Genomic DNA, 20,232 nt, shown 5'->3' with positions numbered 1-20,232 from the left:
TGCCCCCAGGGAGACATTTATGAGGGGTTGGCCATCCAGTTTTCCCCATCCGTGACGAAACCCTAATCCCATGGAGAGGGGCTCCGAGCGGGATCGCGGGAGCCGCAAATCCTCAAAGGATTACGAGCGCAGCCGCGAACGTGAATCCTCTAGGGATCACCATCGTGACCGCGACCGGAAGCAACGGCATCACCACCGCACCAGCAAAAACTCAGACGAGAAGCGCCATCAGGAGGACGATCGACGCCACCGCGCCAGGGAACTCACCCCCTCCGACACTGAGGGGGACCGTGATCCACGCCGCGAGCGATCGTCGAGCCAGGCGCGCCACACTGCGGACCGCGAGTTGTCCGAGGAGCGGCGGCACTCGAGTAAGCGAAAGGAATATTGGGACGAGGAGGATTTGGAGAAGAATGGGAAGAGGGCCAGGATCCTGGATGAGGAGAGGGAAGACAAAAGGGAGAGGCGTCGTTTTGAAGACCACAAGGAGGAGAAGAGAGACGCTAAATCCTCAAAGAGTAGGAAGAGGGAAGAAAATTACAAGGACAGGGATGAGGTAAAACAGGATGGGAAGGTGAAAGATGAAATTTTGAGTGATGGCGACGATAAAAAGAGACAACAAAAAGAGGGCAGAAAGTTTACTGATACCATGAAAGTGGAAAAGAAGGAAGTGAAGCTTCAATACGAGTTTCTTAATAAGAAAGAGATCAAGGATGAACGAATTTCTAAAGATAAATTGAAGGAAGGGAATCCAGAGAGTGATCAGGAGGTAAGATGTGTTCTTTGAATTCAAAGGATAGAAGTAAGAACAACTGATGATTAATGCACAATCTAGATCTTGAGTGAAACATTTTCATTCCGACTATAACTAAGATAACCAATCAATTTCACTGCTATAGAATATTGATAAACCCTTTACTTTTACCGCTTTTACAGATATTTTGCTCAGTGTATGGACAAGTGTAGCCTGTTGTTTATGAGGTGTCCTAATGTGCTTGTTTTCTAAAAGAAGATTCATCTCGATCAAACTCTCTGATTTGCTCATGTGGCTTATAACTAACATACTTGAGCAATTTTTGAAGCAAAGTTGAGGGCATAAATAATATGAATAAGTTGAAGAAATAAAAACTAAAATGTTGATGAAAGTTCATAAGCATGCAATCAGGCAATATTTGGTCACAATTATTCTCTTTGATCATGCCCTTGATGAAGCATGTGTCTGTGGTCTATTGCCATCTGATATATCCAGTCAGGTGAGCTAAATTGTATATGAGCATGCTTTGAGTTTTAGTATGGAGTTCAAAGTTCCTTGATTTATTGTGCTTGAAGATGTAGTCATGCCAATAAGGGCATAATTGTTATCGGTACAATTTCCTTGCAATGAATAATTCCCCCCTTAAATTCTTGCATTTGGTAGGTAGGCTTCAGTCTCTTGTTTGGTTTTCTGTTGATTATATCTTATCTGAAAATTGCATCATGTAGTTTTTTTTTCTTTCTGAAGCCTTTTGTAATTAAATCATGTTCTTCTTATTACTATTGTTTTAAAATTTTTATAAGCTGTTATCTCGTAATTTTGGTCTATTATGCCTTTTGAAATCAATAAACTTAGATGGCATAAGGGTTTCATATCAACTTTTTTGTGGGTTATACAGGCTGCTGCTAGGGAATCACTCTATTTGGATCCAATGGTTTCTACGAATACTGATGCATCTCATTATCCCCTGCTCACCAAGGTATCTTCATTTAATACCCCCAATGAAAATGAGGGAGTTAGTATTAGATCTGATGAGGTTCCTGGAAAATCCAGTACAGATGGCTCAGCAACTTCAGTTGCTGTTAAAAGTGGCAGCTTGTCTCTTGATGCTTTAGCAAAAGCTAAAAGAGCTCTACAGATGCAGAAGGAGCTGTCTGAGAAGCTGAAAAAAATCCCTGTGGTAATTATACTAGGGCCCTTTGTTGATTTACTCATCATTGTTATCAACTTGTTCTTCACTCCTTCTCAGCAATTAATCTAAGTAACCTTCCTTTTGCTTCTACAGCTAAACAAAATTGTTAGCTCAAGCACTGTTAACACACAAGTTTCGTCTGATAAAGCCGGAGTTGAATTCTCTGCAGCAGGTGCATTCCAACATGCTCCCTCTGGTTCTCTGGCTTCTTCATCTACAGCCCATGTTCAGGCAATGCCAAGTGCACCAGAGGTTGCACCATCAGGCAATTTGTCTGCTATGGGAGGGACTGGTGTCCTTCCTGGGCTGTCAAACATACGCAATATTGAAGCAGTAAAGCGTGCACAAGAACTTGCTGCAAAGATGGGTTTCCGCCAGGATCCAGAATTTGCACCTCTTATTAATATGTTTCCTGGGCAGTTGCCCATTGACATGGCTGTTTCTCAGAAACCTTCCAAGGCTCCTGTTCTCCGCTTAGATGCACAGGGTAGAGAAATTGACGAACATGGGAATATTATCAACGTGCCTAAGCCAACAAATCTTAGCACCCTTAAGGTAGTTTGAGTTTGTACTTTCCTCGCTCTTCACTTTCTTGATTCAAACATGCTACAACTGTGCGCCAATGATGGGTAAACGATTCTTGTTATCCTTATTTAGGTCAACATTAACAAGCAAAAGAAAGAAGCTTTTCAAATAATAAAACCAGATTTAGATAACATTGCAGCAACAACTTCTCATTTTGATGAGAGTATGGGAATAAATAAAACTAAGCTGTTGAGGCCCAAAAGGATGGCATTTCAGTTTGTGGAGGAAGGCAAATGGTCAAAGCAAGCAGAGATAATGAAATTTAAGGTTTGTTACACTACTTTGCTCCTTTTTTTTTTACTTTATATGAAAGTCAACTTTACTTTGGATGCACTACTTTATTCTGCAGAGTCAATTTGGAGAAGCACAAGCTAAGGAGCTAAGGTTTAAGCAAACCCAGCTTGCAAGGGCAAAAGCTGAGCCGGAGAGCAATCCAAACCTGATAGCAGTAGGAGTGAGGATTAAGAAGGAGAAACAGAAGGATGAAATACCTGAAATTGAGTGGTGGTAAGTTGTTGCTTTTAATTTATGATCTGTTTAGAGGAAAGTCTTTTAAGATGGGTTTGTATCATGTTATACATTCTCGTGAAAAGCATCTTCATATAGAACAGTTCATTATAGTCCTTCAAATCACTTAACCGATGTTAATTTACATTCAGGGACAAACCCTTACTACCTGGAGCATCTTATGCTGATGATGTGGAACAAAAACTTAATATAGAAAAAATTACAATTTATGTGGAGCACCCTAGACCAATTGAACCTCCTGCAGAGCCAGCCCCTCCACCACCACAGCCTCTCAAATTGACAAAGAAAGAACAAAAGAAGCTTAGGACCCAGAGGCGTCTAGCGAAGGAGAGGGATAGGCAGGAGATGATCAGACAAGGCCTCTTAGAGCCCCCCAAGCCTAAGGTTAAGATGAGTAACCTAATGAAAGTTCTTGGTTCCGAAGCGACTCAAGACCCAACAAAGCTTGAAATGGAAATTCGTACTGCTGCTGCTGAGCGTGAACAAGCGCATGTGGACAGAAACATTGCTCGCAAGCTGACACCTGCTGAACGACGCGAAAAGAAAGAGAAGAAGCTTTTCGATGATCCAAGTTCACTTGAGACTTTTGTTTCTGTATACAAGATCAAAGACCTCTCACACCCACAAACACGTTTCAAAGTCGATGTGAATGCACAGGAGAATAGGCTGACCGGATGTGCTGTGATATCAGATGGCATTAGTGTTGTGGCTGTGGAAGGAGGTAGGAAATCGATAAAAAGGTACGGGAAGCTGATGCTGAGAAGGATCAACTGGGCTGCTGCAGTGGGCAATGAGGAAGAGGTTGCCGAGGATGCCAATGCCCCAGCCAACACTTGTGCTTTGGTGTGGCAGGGTAGTGTTGCTAAACCTAGCTTCAACAGGTTTCTTGTTCACCAATGCAGGAGTGAAGCTGCTGCTAGGAAGATATTTCTTGACGCTGGAGTTCCACATTACTGGGATCTGGCTGTCAATTTCGTTGAGGAACTAGTGTGAGCTGTGTCAGGTTCTCTAGTACGATATTTCCATTCTCATTGTTTGTATGGTTGTAGGACAAACTACTGGTCATCTCTTACTTCTGGGGCATTAGAGTCGTGAGCCATGTTATTTGTATGACGATTTTCTTCCATTGGAAAACACTTGCCGTCTCTCAGGCTAAGTGCACTGCCGTAGTTGGTTTTGACCTTTGATTGTCACTAGATAAATTTTATGGTGCAAATTATTGGCAATAAAGCAAGTTGTTTTAAAACTAAAACATGTTTTGAGAAAATGTTTGTATTAAACATTGTTAATTAGGTGTTGTAATTTTTCTTAAGTTAAGATGGATAATTGAGGGTGAATTTTTTTTATTGTTTCTCAAGATAGGAAAATTTTCAGTTTGGTTGATTTCTCAATGGTTAGTTGATTGAGCAAAAATTAAAAGAGTATTTGTTTTATTGAATCATCAAGAATGCTTCTTATATTTTTCTTCTAAATTGGATGTAGTGTAGCAGTATAATTATAGTAGTTATTATACTGTTGTAATAATTATGAAATTATAATTATTACTCTTGGGTATAGTTGAGTTGATTATGACGGGATATATTTGTTGAAGTGGATAAAGGTTGAATTTCGATGAAGTCAAGACAAAACCTTTTCCCATCGTGGTTAATTATAGCTTCTCATTTTACCTCCTTATATATGGTCGTGTGACTGTTGAGGTGATGGATTTTATCTTTTACTGAAATAAAATTATAATTATTATAATATATTTTTTAAAAAATTAAATTTTTTTAAAAAATTTAATCGATTTTTTTATCTGAAAATTGAATCATTCCACTCAATAATAATAAGTTAATAAGTTATAGATGTCTGAACGAGTTTTGATTTGATATATTATAAGTTATTTAATTCGAATTAAAAGTTAAGACTTTTTAAAATTTAGAGTTTAATATGTATGTTATAGTAGTTAAGTTTAACTGTGTAGCAGTTATAATTTTGTAGTTGTTACAACGTGAATGTTAAATTTTAAATTTTTAGAAGTTATAATTTTTGATTCGGATTGAATTATGTGATATACGATTTCAAAGCTAATTCAGAGATTTACATATCGTAGCTGCTACAACGTGAATGTTAAATTTTAAATAGAAATTATAATTTTTGATTTGAGTTGAATCATGTGATATATGATTTCGAAACTAATTCAAAGATCTATAATTAGTTACGAGATGTAATCCATAATAATTGGATTTTATATTTAAAAAATATCGTTTAAAGCTTTTTTGAATTTTTTTTTCTATGCTATAATAATTACAAAATCGTATCTATGCTATAACTACGTAGTAATTACAGAATCATAATTATTATAATATACCCGATTTAGATGGGAGATATAATAATAATAATAATAGTATTAGAAGAATAATTATATTATTTATAAGGGTGAATCGTATTTTTGATAAAAATATTAATATAAGATGCCTTTTTGTCTGAGTTGATTTGATGTAAAATCTCCGATGAAGGTTAAAAAAAATCAAGCTGAAGTAATATTTCGAAAAGCAAAAAATAGATAAATTTATGGGGCTAAAATGATAATATATTGAGGGGAGAATGAGAATTCTGACCTCCGAGATATTTTGGCGCAAAAATTTGGAAAATGGAAAAAAAAAAAAGAATAAAAAATTTAAATAATACAGAAGCGAGCGATTATAATAAAGGGAAAGGGCGAGCGAGAAAGAATGAACCAATTTCGGCCAACGCATCACATGGCAATTGGAAACAGCAGGATGATCGCTAAATTTCGGCGTACAGAAGGGAAGTGACTGTCGAGAGTTCGAACCCTGGAATCGAGCAGATACGGTGCAGATTTGTGATCGACTTCATTAGTAGAAGGGGGGTTGCTTCGATCCTCTCTTGCTCTCCTCACATTGCTGAGATCCCCTATCTGCGGTCTGTTCTTCCATTGTTTTGCGTGTTGAAGGTATCCCTCTCACTTGTAAACTCTTATGTTCTGTGAAAACAGCATTATGCTCGATTCGCCAGGATTTGGCCATTGAATAGTAAAAAAAAAGATTATTATTATTATTATTATTATTTTGGTGTAGAGTTAAGAAATCTTTAGCGTTGGTGCTTAGGGAGGGATTTGGAATAATTTCCAACTGAAATTATTTTATATGCTAAATTTGTGTGTGGGTATTTCAACCGAAAATTGTTTCTGCAGTCGTTTTCGTCTGTAACTATTGTTTTGATTTGTTTTCTTCTATGCCTTTGTGGTTCCTGTTGCTGGTTTACAAATCTAGACTTTGTCTTTCGGTAAGGTGATAGTTTTCAGTTGCGTTTCTGAACTGGTGCATGTACATATTATTTGACCTGTAAAATTAATAAGGCACTTTTTAATCTCTTTTCACGTTCAACAAATTCCTTCTGGGATCAATAGTTGAGGCTTCTAGAAATCCGTTGACGGTTCAGTCATACTATGTAAATGAGAATTGCTGAAGTTATCATGTTCCATGCCAATTAGTTCCACATGGCTAAGCATGGTTGTCCATCATGTCTATGTATTAGGAGGTGTCCCCCTTCTAAAATATGTATGGATATAATCGTCTCTAATCTTCTATAATTTTAATCATCATTGATTTGGGAACACCTTTCTCAATGCATAATAGAATAGATGAAATAAGTTGATGATTCCTAAAAAAAATATCCTCTATTTGATGACAATGCTTATTTCACTCCATTAAAAATTGAAATAAAATGACCAAAAACCTCCTTGTCAAATGCTTTTAACATAGAAAAAAATTTGTCGTCGAAGGGAAAATAACTTTTAGGTTTAATCATTTTTTATAATAAATTAGGTATAATTTCTAGAATATTGGGCTTAACTTAATTTTTTAATAGGTTAGATTTGCCTTTAGTTGGTTAGATTTAATTTTAATGGTTTATTTCTTATTTTTAGAATTGTGTAAAATAAGATTCATATCAAACCGTATTAAATCAAACTGTATTTGTGTGGCTCTTTTCACTTCTAAGTCATATGTAAGAATTATATCATTTTATATATGAATCACATCGTATAAATATCTATGAATCGTGAATTGCGTGTTTCTAAGTTCTAACAACTATGATCCTAATCTATGATTCATATAACAATAGTAAATATCTTATCAGAAGCAACATTTTGGATGAATGTACATGATTTCCATTTTTTCTTTAAAGCTTTTGCTTATTACATGATGGAGAAATATGTTTTTGACGTGATAAGTACTGGGAAAATGACTCTTGCCTTGTGGATGGGCTCAATCACATTATTTAATGTGTTGATAATATGATTTAAGGTAGGTGTTTTGTGATTTAATATGTGCATGAAATGTGTAGATCATTTGATTGTTTGCATGACGATTTTGGAGATTGTGTGCTTTAAGGGTTGGAGGTCTAGATAGAGTCTGCAGCGAGGAGCATGATGAATTTCATGGGATTGAGTTTTCAATGTTGTGATCGTAGAGAGTGTGCACACAAGAGCTTTTTCTTGGATCAAGTTATCACACTGGGGTTCAGGGAAGAGCTTGGTGGGATCAAGAGTTGTGTGGCTTGGATTAAGGTGCTACTTTGATTTAGTTGAAGCACTTAATGTGCAATGGACTGAAGGGGCTGAAGACCCGAAGGCATAAGAGTTGTGAGTCATTACAAGTGTGTAATCTTGACTTTTGTTTTTAGCATGTAACATTGTAATAATGTTGCATGTAACATTGTAATAGTGTTACAATTGCTTAGGTATTGGTGAATTACCTAGGGCTCAATGGTTGTGAAGCCTTTGATTGTGGGATGTGCCACCCAGTTATATTTTGTCAACTGACTGTCTGATCATTGTGTAGGCTTATAATTGGATGTAAGCCAAGTGAAGGGGGACTACCAATTTCTAGTCGATTGGAATCCCATTCCAATTGAGAGTATGTTAGTTGACTAGGTGGTGACTGGATGCGATTTCTGAGAGACTAAAGCTTTTTGTTTTGAGCCTAATGGCTAATTGATTGCCATTTTAGCAGTTGATTGGCTAAAGAATTGTTGGCTTTCAATGATTACTTTTAGCACTCCATTGGAAAAGTGCAAGTAGTTTTCATTTCAATTCATTCTCTCCTATGCTTAAGTGATACAAGTGCCCAAAAGAATTTAAGTGTTTAGACAAAGTTGATGGCTTCGTAGGCATCAACCTTTTGTAATCTCTTATCTACTTTAACTTTTATTTCATCTCCTAGGTAAGAGGTGAGGTTTATTGTCGAGACAAATCCTTCAGGTTAAGCTTGTGAAATCCCATTGGTGGATGAAGGCTTAAGCCTTGGATTTGCTTTGTTACCTCTTGTGAAGGAGTGATAATAGTGGAAACTACAGCGGTGATCCATTGGATGCATCATTAGGCTTGAAGTAGGAGAAGGGTCTTTGAATCATATTAAATCATCTTGGTTGCTTTGTGTCTTAGCTTATCATTATATTTTTGCCACATTGACACTTGACATGACTAATCAATCATATACATAGCACTTATGCTACTAACCAAGGATTGAAATTTCGAGCCGTATCCGGCGATATGGGTGAAAAATTTTATTCCGCCGACACACGGGCACCGACACAACGCCAACACAGGAATTCCGGCCGGGGACGCCTCCGAAGGCGTCGTTGAGGCCGTGCGACGCCTCCGGAAGCGCCGCCCGGGCCGTGCGACGCTTCTGGAAGCGCCGCCCGAGGCCGCGCCGCCCGAGGCCGGCGACGTCGGAGGCGCTGCCCGGGCCCGGCGACGCGTCAGAGGTGCCGGCCGGGCCCAGCGACGCCTCCGCGCACGGGCCGCACGTACCCGTCGCGCACTGTGGGCCGCGATTTTTATTTTTTTGGTTTTTAAAACTTAGGATTTAATTAGATTTTAATAATCAATTCCTAGCTATAGTTCGGGATAATTTAAATAGGCTTTATTAAAACTTATAAAATTATCAAAAAATTTTATTTTTTATTTTTAAATATTTAGATTAAATTTTTTATTTTAATTAATATATTTTATATTTTAAAAATACCGAAACTATACCGGCACGGTACGATACGGTACCGAAACTGTATCGTTCTGGTCCTGGACCGAAACTTCGGCACGGCTCAATATTTTAAACCTTGCTACTAACATTGTTTTTGTTAGTCTTTTATGTGAGATATTGGTGATTTGGGTTTGCTATCTATTCACCCCTTCTAGCCTAGCCACAGTAAATCTTATTATAAGTACCATTTACATTAGCTTCTTTTCTAGATTGTCAGATTTTTTTTGTAGGTAAGTAGTGATTGATGCTTTGAGCTGAATGTATCTTTGACTGGGCTTGAATTGCTCTTGCTGACTTAATTGATTTTGTTGCAAGAATGGCGGAAACTTGTGTTGCTCCAAGTGAACTTCATTTGAAGAAGGAACTGACTGCCCTCCAAAGGGCTCGGCTCTTACGTGACCCTGAAACATGTTCTTCTTGGAGGTCGGCAGTTACCTCAAGATCATTTATTGCTACTTCCAATCTAAGCTCCAGAATTCAACTAACTAGTGATATAAATAGAAAAAACAGTAATGGTTTATCACTTGAAATACTTAATAAAGGTGTAAAAAATAGTGATAAGATATATCTTTATAATTGGAAGCGTCAGTCTATTGAAGGCATCGATGGAGTAAAAGTTGAAGAAAAACAACCATCAGTTATGGAATCTTCAGAAGACAACTTAAATAATCTTCATGCATTGGATTCTTTGAGTGATGCATATCCTGAATTTCCTGCAAGCATATATAAATTCCCAGGCACAGATTCAGAAACTCTAAACAGTAGAATTGATAGAACCTCAAGAAGAAGCTCAAAAGCAAAAAAAAGCATGGCTAATAATGCAACATTCTCAATTGTACCGGGTATGGGTTCTAACTCAGGTGAGCAATCTGATGATACTGACAAATTCAAGTCTAAATATTTACGGTTGAATCATGAGCTATCCCAAAGGAATGGTTACCCATCTCACTCTGCTTCTCCAGTATTCAGTGATTCTGGTTATGATACTTTGTCTTGTTCCTCCAAAATCTTCAGAATGATGCAAAGACAAGTATCATCATCATGTACTCCAGCGTCAACAAAATCTTACTACAAATCTGGTGCTCAAAACCCTAGCATAGTTGATTCTTGTGATGGCACAGCTGCCTTTTTTGATGGGGATGAATTGGATTTTCCAGATTTGCCCAATGGTCAAGGATGTGGCCTGAGCTGCTACTGGTCAAAAAGAAATAAATATAGAGGAACTGGAGGCCTCAATTCTCCTTCACTGCCAGACACTCTAAAAAGAAAAGGCAGTAGTAGCATTCTATATAGAAGTCATTCATTGTATAATAAGAAGAGATCCTCGGGTACTAGAAAGCCAAAGTGCACATCAAAACGTTCTCAAGGTTTACCTTTATTGACTAATAGCTGTGATGGAGGTAGCTCCTCCTTAGATACAGCCAGTGATGAGTTGTCAACTAACATTGGGGAGCTTGATTTAGAGGCTGTGAGCCGATTAGATGGAAAGAGATGGTCTACTTGTAAAAGCCAAGATGCGCTGGAACTGACCAAAGTCACCAGACTTGCAGAATCTGACTTGGAGATCGAGGACAAGAGAAGTTTAAGTCAAAAGTACCAGCCAAGATCTTTCGATGAAATTATAGGCCAAAACATTGTTGTCGAGTCGCTTGCCAATGCCATTTTAAGGAAGAGAAGAATAGCTCCTGCCTATCTGTTTTGTGGTCCTCGTGGAACTGGAAAAACTTCAGTTGCAAGAGTATTTACAGCATCCTTGAATTGTTTGTCTAATAAGGAAAAGAAACCATGTTGGTTATGTCGGGAGTGCATTGCCTTTTCCAGCAGAAATAGAACAACTATGCTTGAAGTGAATTTGACAAGTAAGAGGGGACTAGATAAACTTAGATATTCATTGAAAAGTCTTGCATTATCTAAACAAAATTCTCGATATAAGGTCTTTGTTATTGATGATTGCCACATGATTTCTCAAAAGATTTGGTCTTTGTTTATGAATTATCTTGATGAACCAATGCCTTGTGTAGTCTTCATATTTATTACAAGTGACCCAGCTAGTTTGCCTCACTCAGCTATATCCAGATGTCAAAAATACAATTTTTCAAAGGTCAAAGACATTGACATAATCAGAAGATTGAGAAACATCTCTGAACAAGAGCATCTTGATGTTGAATTTGATGCTATAGATTTAATCGCTTTAAATTCTGATGGTTCACCAAGAGATGCAGAATCTATGCTTGACCAACTGAGCTTACTGGGAAAAAGAATTACCACTACTCTTGTAAATGATCTTGTGAGTTTGCTTTTTTTTTTTTTTTAACTTTTTATCTTTATTCTGCAATAGTGATCTTATCTTGTACTTATTTTGACAGTTAAATATTTTCCTTGAAGTCTTTTAGGAGATTATTAGGCATGCTACTCAAGTCTCAAGCATTGCACTAAGCATGTGGAACTCTACATTTTTTGTTACTTTTATATGAAAAATCAAGGAAATAGGATGAATATGTAATTTAATCAATGTGCTATTTTAATATTTCTCTAGGTCTTAACTCTTTTCTTTTTCTATATTTTTAATGAACTTAGGATGCAGTTGGTATGTATGAACTGAATGAAACGAGTTAGGAATGAGAATTGAAATAGAAGGAATGAACAGGAATCATGAATGGAATGCTTAGTTTTATATTTATGTTTGGCTGCACTAAGGAATGGAATGAAAGCAAATTATCCTCCCTCTATATATATATATGACATTTTTCTTACAAAATCTAATACCACTATACCAAACAATCCCACAACTTGCAAAACCTACATAGATCAGACACATTCGCTTGCAAAAACTTTTAAAATATTTGCACAAATGAAAACACATCCACAACCACATTCATATCAAACACATCCACAACATCCAAAAACCTACATATGGATCATGCAACTTGCAAGGCATAACTTGCACATAGATCAAAATACATCTACCACTGTGTTAAAACTACAACAACATAGTTCAAGCAGACACACTAGTAGGGGTAGGGGTGTCAATTTGGGTGGGTCGTGTGGGTTTGGGTCAAAGCAAAAGTATTACAAAAAAATCCTAACTCGAATCCAATCCGAACTCGATCCCAACCTGAAAACTATAAACCCGAACCCGGATATCCAGACCAACCCGATTAAAAAAGACTTTTTTGCTATGTTCTCTAATAATTTTTCACTTTTATCTCAATGTTTCATCATTGTCATACTAACCTCCTACTATTGATGTACATAGAGCATCTCAATTTTCAAAATAAAATTTGATTTAACCCCAAAATAACTTTTCCATCCTAAATTCGGGTTAACTCGGGTTAACCCGAACCCAACCCAACCAAAAAAAAATTCAAGTCCAACCCGATCTGACCTGAACCCTAAAACCCCTAGCCCTAATCTGATATTTTTCATGTAGACTTGGGTTGACTGGACAATTCATTTTTGACACCCCTACACATTAGTTCAAATAAGTTCATTACAGCTACAAGTTCTGCATTAAAATAGTTCAACACCTAATTCAAAACACAATAAAAGTTTTTACAAAAATAACTCTAAAACAAAGTATCAAATACTATAGCCTTGTGCATCTCCAAACTAAAATGTAAAATCACAAGTTCAAAAACTTGCAGTCTTTCAAATCACAATCCCTAAAAATTTGTACAAACCTGACAGTATCACTTTAGTATCAATTAATAAAAGATAAATATTCCAAACGTTGAGTTCCATGACAATAATAGATGTGGGCTCCAAAATAATAGAGTAAACATGACTAGAAGGCCTGGCATTGCTTTGCTAATAATGCTTGTGATTATATAAAAGATAGTGAACATGACTAATGACTAGAGTAAACCAATGTACCAGTCTAACTAATAAGAAAGTTTGGAAAACTACTCCAAATTACACATGGCTAATATGCCTAATATATTAATAAAATGACCAATGACTAATGACTAGAGTGATGAAGATATTGCAGTTGTTGGTAAGGCTAGTGAGGAAGATGTTTATAAAATGATGCTATAACATATGCCTAATATGGAGAAGGGGAGATTTATGTGAGGAATTATTTATGCTAACAATTATGAGGTGACTTTTACCTATTGAAAGACCATCAATCTTTGTATTAGTAAATACATCTTTGGCAACTCAAAGTAATGGCACCGGTTCATATCTTACTCCATTAGATGTCACATAATGTACTTACTAGTTGAAATAATTTTTTCTTCTATGTTTTTTGTATCAAAGAGTTTGATTTACAATTGATGTATATTCTTTTAAGTTCAATCACTTTGTATAGTAAACGGTGTTAGAAATGTTTGTATAACCACGGTGTTATTGCTAAGTTTCACAGTAAGGGTGTTATCCTCTATAAGCATCACCTTCTAGGTATAAGATGTAATATGAACAGATGAAGTGGAGATTAAATATACATGACAGAAAATTAAAGCAGGACAAGAATATGAAAGTATTTTGAACTAATGCATCCGACATTTGATTTAGATTGTGTGACGCAACACCTACTTTCTACACTGGAGAACTCTCTAATCAACTTCACAGTAGGTCAATCAGGGGAATTTCTCTCTATGGCACTGAGGAAGAGACGAAAAAACAGTAGGAAAGGGGCATCACCAAAAATAATCCGATGATACATCCTTCAGTTGTGTTTAAGTTGATTAACTTTAAATGCAACCATAGGTTGTTCATCTTTAAACAACCAAAAGAAGAAGAAATCAGCAGCTGAAAAACTCAAAAACAACAGAGAGGGATAACAGTAGTGATTATTTGGAGAGAGGAGAATCTAGATGGATACAAGAAAACCTGATTCACTTTGAAGAGCTGATTGATAGTGAAAAACTCAGCAGCAGAAGAGCCTGCAGCCAAAGAGCCAGTGATGGAAGAACCAGGAACCAAAGAGTTGATGGCGGATGAGGTTGGTGGGTGAGATTAGCAGTGGGCAAAATCGTCTCATGTTACAGGACAGAAGAGAGTGTTCATGCAGTGAAGCAGTGAGGTAAAAAATGGGTAGTAGGGAGGGAAATAGTTGGTCTGGAATTATTAAATCCGGCTTATTGAACATGGGATTTTGTTTCTGATTATTGGGGGAATGGTTAATTCCATTTTGACTTAAAAGAGAAGAACCAAACAACGCAATGAATTGGATCTGGAAAAAATCGTTCAGTTCCTGGATTGCTTTCTGCGTATCAAATGCACCCTTAGTTTCTCTTATGTTCGGCATTAGTAATAAACTAATATAGTTCAAGCGACATTTACTGAGCATGTTTCTTTTACCTGCTGGCTCTTTCTTAGTTGAAAATTTGCAGGTTGGAGTTGTTTCTGATGATAAGTTATTAGATCTTCTGGAGATAGCTATGTCATCAGACAATGCTGAAACTGTTAAAAGATCTAGAGAGCTGTTGGATTCTGGTGTTGATCCAATTGCTTTGATGTCTCAACTAGCTGGTCTTATAATGGACATCATTGCTGGTACTTATGAGTTAACCAGCTTGCAAATTCATGACACAGCTCTTAGGAAGCGCAGTTGTGAGTAAAGCAATTCATCTTTATATTGTTAAGCTCAAGCTAATGATTGTCTTATCCTATTTTCATTTATTGCTTCTATTATTGTTGAAGTGTAATATATCAGACAACTTATCTATTAAAAGGGGATTTGTTACAAGCATCATTTCCTCATAGCAAGGCTGAGGTTTAGGATATTGAAGGTGGTGTAACACTAAAATTGAACAAAACTCACATAGAGCTTTCATATTGAAATTGATGCTACATGGGCATAAATATCTCACCAATCTTACATAGAGAAATCTCATAAAGAAAAAAAGTATTAGAGTTGAAAGCCATTTACATGAGAAAAATCACCATTTATAAGATGTTAGAGACTTAACCAACTTTTAAAAATTTAAAATCTTTTTAAATGAAACCATAAACTTTCTTCCCTGATTTAAATTGCATCAGAAGAATTGCTAGAAGTAACAGAAACATGTACAAATAGAAGGAAAAAAGATTATACTTCTTCATCTACTAATCTAATAGGCATGTAAAAGGTTTAAATATTTAGTTGGGAATCTAATAGTGAAAAGTTCTAATTTTATTATTCTTCTATGTATCTAATTCTATTATTCTTCCATAAACCTATTTAAATCATGTACTATGCACAAGTTATCTAATTATCTGGAAATAAAGTAATTTTTATTAGGAGTGAACCTGGCTTGGGTTGGTTTTCAACAAAAAATTGTTCCGATCCAAGTGTTTCAGATCAATAAAAATTAGCCCGAGAGTGTATCCCAAACCTAGTATGGTAAATTCGACCCAACCTGAGTTGTGTCATCCCTGATCGGTTATCAAATTTTAGGTCACCATCAAAGCAATTACTGATGTTAATACAAAAAACTTGCTTAATGCAACAAAAATAAAAATCTAATATCATAAGTTAACCATCCATAACTAAAGATAACAAAAGATCTACATAATGCAATATAATATAAATTGAAAATAAAGGTAATATTCGCACAATGCAATAGAATCTTCAACACTATAATTATTGAATTTTAATTTATGAATAGTTCCCACCCCTAAGTTTTATGCATTAAGGAAAGATCTGATGCCATAAGAAAATAGGAAAGAAAATCTCAATTCCATGAACTTTTTTGTTTATCAATGTTGGCTAACTAAAACTCGTCTTTTTCTTTTATGTTTTCTGATTCATCCTCTTCTCTTTTATTCCATTTACTTCACTTTAGCTCAATTACTTTTTCTGATACTTTTTTGAATTAATCTTGATCAAGTGTTTTCTGAATTTTGCTCCATTTGACCTATTCATAGGATTTTGCAAAACTGGGGATGAATGTCTAAGATTTTATCTTTTGCAATGATATTTGCTTAATTCACGTCAATGGCTGAAATCTTGGTGAGGTCATGAAACTAATTAGATGAAATAACCTAAAACTTTTGAAATAATAACCAACAAGACTATAATGACCTAGAATGCAAATTCAAGAGAACTTGATGGTCAAATTAGAAATTTGTTAAGTAGTCATGGTTTAGTTTTTGATCTCACAATGGAATTGGTGTACACAGTCCATAAAACTGAGAAGTTCTTAGCTTTCTGCCTTGAAATTCATCATGTTTTAAAATGTTCAATTTATCTGATTTTTAAGTAAGGACTATTCCAAATGGCAGAATTAATTGGGTTTGCGCTTCCCCATTATTGTGATTATGTAAATTCTGTTTTCTTGTTCACACAAGAAAACTTATTATTACTGTTTTTAAATTCATTTTGTCTCTTTTTTTTTTTAAAAAAAAATTGTGCATAAGAGAGTAAACTGCATTCATGCAGCAATAAAGTTTATTAAATTTTTTTATGTTTAGATGGAATTCATGGCACTGGGAACTGACTTTTATTATTTAACCTTCAAATTTGCAGTGACTGAAGCTGAGTTAAATAGATTAAAACAGGCTTTGAAAACTCTTTCAGATGCTGAAAGGCAACTACAACATTCTAGTGAACGCTCAACTTGGTTCACAGCAGCTCTGCTTCAGCTTGGAGCTAGTCAGAATTTAGAAAACACTCAATCATACAACAACAACAAACAGAGCACAGGAGGGTCTGAGGGTATGATGTATGAAACAATTCATAACTCCAGATTCTGTAAAGACAGGTCTTGTTCTATTCGTCATGAAGAAATCAATTTACTTATTTTTATTAGGTCCTGCAAGCTCATATAGAATGAGAATTAAAAGTAGTTCTTTGTCTTGGAACAGGAGATCCATTGATAATTCCTTACTTGATACTCGTCCTGCAAATAACCCAACAAGAGCGAAGGTATACACATATGCAACGCCAGATGAGGTAGATGTGATATGGAGGAAATGTATCAATCAATGTCATTCCACAATATTGAAGCAATTGCTACATGACCATGGAAACCTAGTATCTATTATAGAAAATAAAGGTAAGCCATTTTGACAAATTACTGAAATCAGAATGTGAATTAACTGACCTGGAGTAATGTTCATTTACTTGTAGACTCTAGTCTTGCAGGAATTCCTATTCTGCACTGTGATGTTATATTTGGCAAGTTTAGGTTCAGTGCTTTGGTTCTTAATAATATATGATAAATATGTCACACAGGTCTCAAAGTGATCAGTACTATTGGCACTGCCAGTATTCGATGTAGATAATAGGTGCATGATTCACCCATTTCTTAATCCTTTACATTGTAACAACTAATGGACTAATAAGTTCTCTGGTCTACTTTGAAGTCATGTTATTACTTTATTTCTCGATTTTTTTTCAAAATATTTTAATTTACTTTGCTGTATTGTATGTCAAGTGAGGATCTCCATGATTGCCACTAACTCTATTATTTTATTTCTTTAGTTTGCTTGTAAAGCCTAATTGAGTGAACTGAGATGGCATTGTTATGTTTGTTCAAAATATTAACAAGGTTTGGTTCACTCTTCCTTTGTAAGTTGTCTTCTCCTCCCTTTCTCACTGTTTGTTCTACATCATTCTTAATGAATTTTAGTGATAAAATTACAGACTTCTATACGATAACCCAATGTGTCAGCAAATAAATTTTAAGATGTTATTAACTTATTATATCCCTAAAAAAGTAGTGTTGAGGCAAACACAGCTTGATATTAATGAAGATATTTTAATTGTTGATGTGATCTCAAATATAACCCTGCTCTTTGTGCCTCTTCTATAGATTCTGTTTAAATTATTTTAGTGCAAATGACAAGAAAGATAGCTATCTGCTTGTTTAGTGATGCACTCGCTATCATCTTTCTTTAACAGGTAAATACCATAGCTGTCTTCTTTGGGACAGAAAGATAAATGATTGACTTTGTTCCTAATTGAATTTGGTTTTCTTGACAGTGTTCTTAATTTTAACACTACTTCAGGAACCTTGGTTGTTTTCATATCATTTGAGAACGATAGGATCAAGACCAGAGCAGAGAGATTTTTGAGCAGTATCACAAACACATTCGAGATAGTCCTGGCTAAAAATGTTGAGGTTAGGATGGGTCTTCTACCAAAGAATATTGATGAAGATTTTTCAGAATCTCCCACACGCAATTCAACACGAAAAGGTAGCAGCAACAAAGTAGAATTAGGTACTTTAAGGGGTCCTAATAAAGGTAGGCTCATAGGAACATCCTACTTGTCAGCAAACACTATAGAACACTCAGATGTAATGCAGCAAGCAGCAGAAAAACTTGAAACCACAGAGGGCTTCCGAGTACCAGCAGAAGGAAAATATGGATCAGAACAAAGGTCTCAGAAAGCAATCACTGATGAGCAAAGATTAGAACGTGCTTGGCTTCATGCTGCAGAAAAGTGCACACCTGAATTTATAGGTCACTTGAAGCCAGAGAAGAACCAAATTCGGCCACAAAATAGTGTCACTGGTCAGAATAATATCCAGGCCCTTATCGCATTGGATGTGACATCAAAAAATAGGATCAAAGAACAAGATTATGAAATCCACGCTTTAAAAATATGTGATGCTGAGGACTGTGACGAGGAACAAACAACGGGTGCCAAACAGTATGCCTTTTCTCCGAGTCTTTTGCACAAGAATCAGTAAGTTAATCTATTGTGTTAATGAAGGAATATGTTGTAATCTTACTAATACCTACTCATCGATTGTTTCTAGTTTTCAAAAGATAGATTGAACACTTAACTCCTAAATATAAGAATTTGATCCAAAATCTTTCATCCAGCCCCTTTTTTGTTTAGTGTCCTCACTATGTGATTCAGTTTAATACTACACTTGTCATCAAATGTATCCCTGGCTTTCAAAGCTCTTTCAAATTCGTACAATCGGATTATTTGCTTCATTGTCCTTCATTGGAGTTCTAAAGCTACTTGATTATGTTGCAGGGATTACGAATCAACACCCAGATGCAACGGGCTTCTCTGTTGGAAAACCCCAAAAAACAATGACAAAAAGGTATAGATTAGAATAGTAGCTGCAAATATTTCATACTTCATTGGCAATGGAATTGAACACCAATCTTGTCCAATTTCTTGTTTGTCACAGGTCAAACAAGGAGTTCGAGTTAGATCGAAAAAGACCCGCAGCTGCCTTTCGTTGTTTGGACAAAGCGTGAAGCTGAACCCGGCACAAAACAAAACCAGCAAATAAGATCATTAAGACAAATCCATTCTTTAGTTGTAAATGTTTTTAGCCTATGGAATGTACAATTGCATACGAGGAGAGTGTTGATAGAATGTTCTTGATACCTTATGAAACTTGCATTAATCTATCAATCTTTTTTTTTTCAGAATTGTGCCAATCATGTCCACATCCAGGCATCCAACTGCTTCAACATGTCTTTTACTTGAAGAAAATAAGGGAGATTTTGTTTGTCCACTGCTATTCGAATGTAGCTTGTAAACTTGAACCAAACTTAAGCTTCTAATTCAAGCTTATTTAATTTTATTAAAATTTAAAAATATTTGGCTTAAAAACCTTAGAATCATTATTTTATCTAAATAATCTAAGAATTATTAGCCTATTTATTTAAAATTACTTTATTATTTTAAAAATATTCTTGGCTCATTTAAATTGTTTTTTAATTTGCATAAATGATAAAGTATGAATGATGCAAATAAGAATATAAGATTAATTTGAATTAGAATATTTATTTTTGATAAAATTTTAATTACATATGTCGAATTATTTTAACTTTTTAAATTTTTTTGATAGTCGATAAAAAAATTTTACGATGCCGGTTGAGATATTTCTTATTAATTTTCTCTATAAATTAAATAATAAAATATTTATTTTTTAAAAAAATTTAGTTATTAAAATATTTTTTCTATTGGAATAAAGAATGCTTTACCGTTAGCACGGCTCGTCAACCATTAGACAGTAGGTTTCTCGAGAAAAATTTCAAACGTCGGTGCTATAAATAACACCTGGCACTCGCGACCCCGTCTCCCCTTTCCTGCAATCGGACCTCCTTCTCGACAGTTCTACCGCGAAGCTTTCAGGACCTTCCGGTTCTATTATTCTTCATCAGGAAATCGTTCTCTTCCTCGCCTCCAGCAGATCAGATCTGTGATCAACGCTCGCTGCGACTTA

The 20,232-nt window shown here is 35.7% G+C and overlaps 2 protein-coding genes across 3 annotated transcripts; both read left to right on the top strand.

Annotated features, from left to right (window-relative positions):
- Positions 1 to 61: 61 nt before the first annotated feature.
- On the top strand, positions 62 to 4,220 carry LOC141811846 (protein RDM16-like). 2 transcript variants are annotated; one of them, XM_074699911.1, is made up of 7 exons: positions 633 to 769; positions 1,653 to 1,733; positions 1,808 to 1,934; positions 2,040 to 2,501; positions 2,604 to 2,798; positions 2,881 to 3,038; positions 3,191 to 4,220. In XM_074699911.1, exons 2-7 carry the CDS (start codon positions 1,705 to 1,707, stop codon positions 4,050 to 4,052), a joined length of 1,833 nt encoding a protein of 610 aa, XP_074556012.1. In that variant the 5' UTR covers positions 633 to 769; positions 1,653 to 1,704; the 3' UTR covers positions 4,053 to 4,220. The 2 variants fall into 2 exon arrangements, with proteins under 2 accessions (XP_074556011.1, XP_074556012.1); XM_074699910.1 differs by having other exon boundaries at positions 62 to 769; positions 1,653 to 1,934.
- Positions 4,221 to 5,833: 1,613 nt separating this feature from the next.
- On the top strand, positions 5,834 to 19,427 carry LOC141811761 (protein STICHEL-like). Its single transcript, XM_074699810.1, has 8 exons — positions 5,834 to 6,015; positions 9,425 to 11,396; positions 14,443 to 14,662; positions 16,560 to 16,794; positions 16,898 to 17,088; positions 18,044 to 18,725; positions 19,026 to 19,095; positions 19,186 to 19,427. The coding sequence occupies exons 2-8, from the start codon at positions 9,426 to 9,428 to the stop codon at positions 19,288 to 19,290; spliced, it is 3,474 nt and encodes a 1,157-aa protein (XP_074555911.1). The 5' UTR covers positions 5,834 to 6,015; position 9,425; the 3' UTR covers positions 19,291 to 19,427.
- The last annotated feature ends 805 nt before the right edge of the window (positions 19,428 to 20,232 follow it).

Source organism: Curcuma longa, chromosome 17, assembly GCF_044706935.1.
Source record: "Curcuma longa cultivar G26 ecotype Majalengka, Jawa Barat chromosome 17, ITB_CL_G26_1.1, whole genome shotgun sequence".
NCBI lineage: Eukaryota > Viridiplantae > Streptophyta > Magnoliopsida > Zingiberales > Zingiberaceae > Curcuma > Curcuma longa.
Note: the sequence above shows the minus strand (reverse complement) of the source record. Positions and strands in the feature narration are given on the sequence as shown.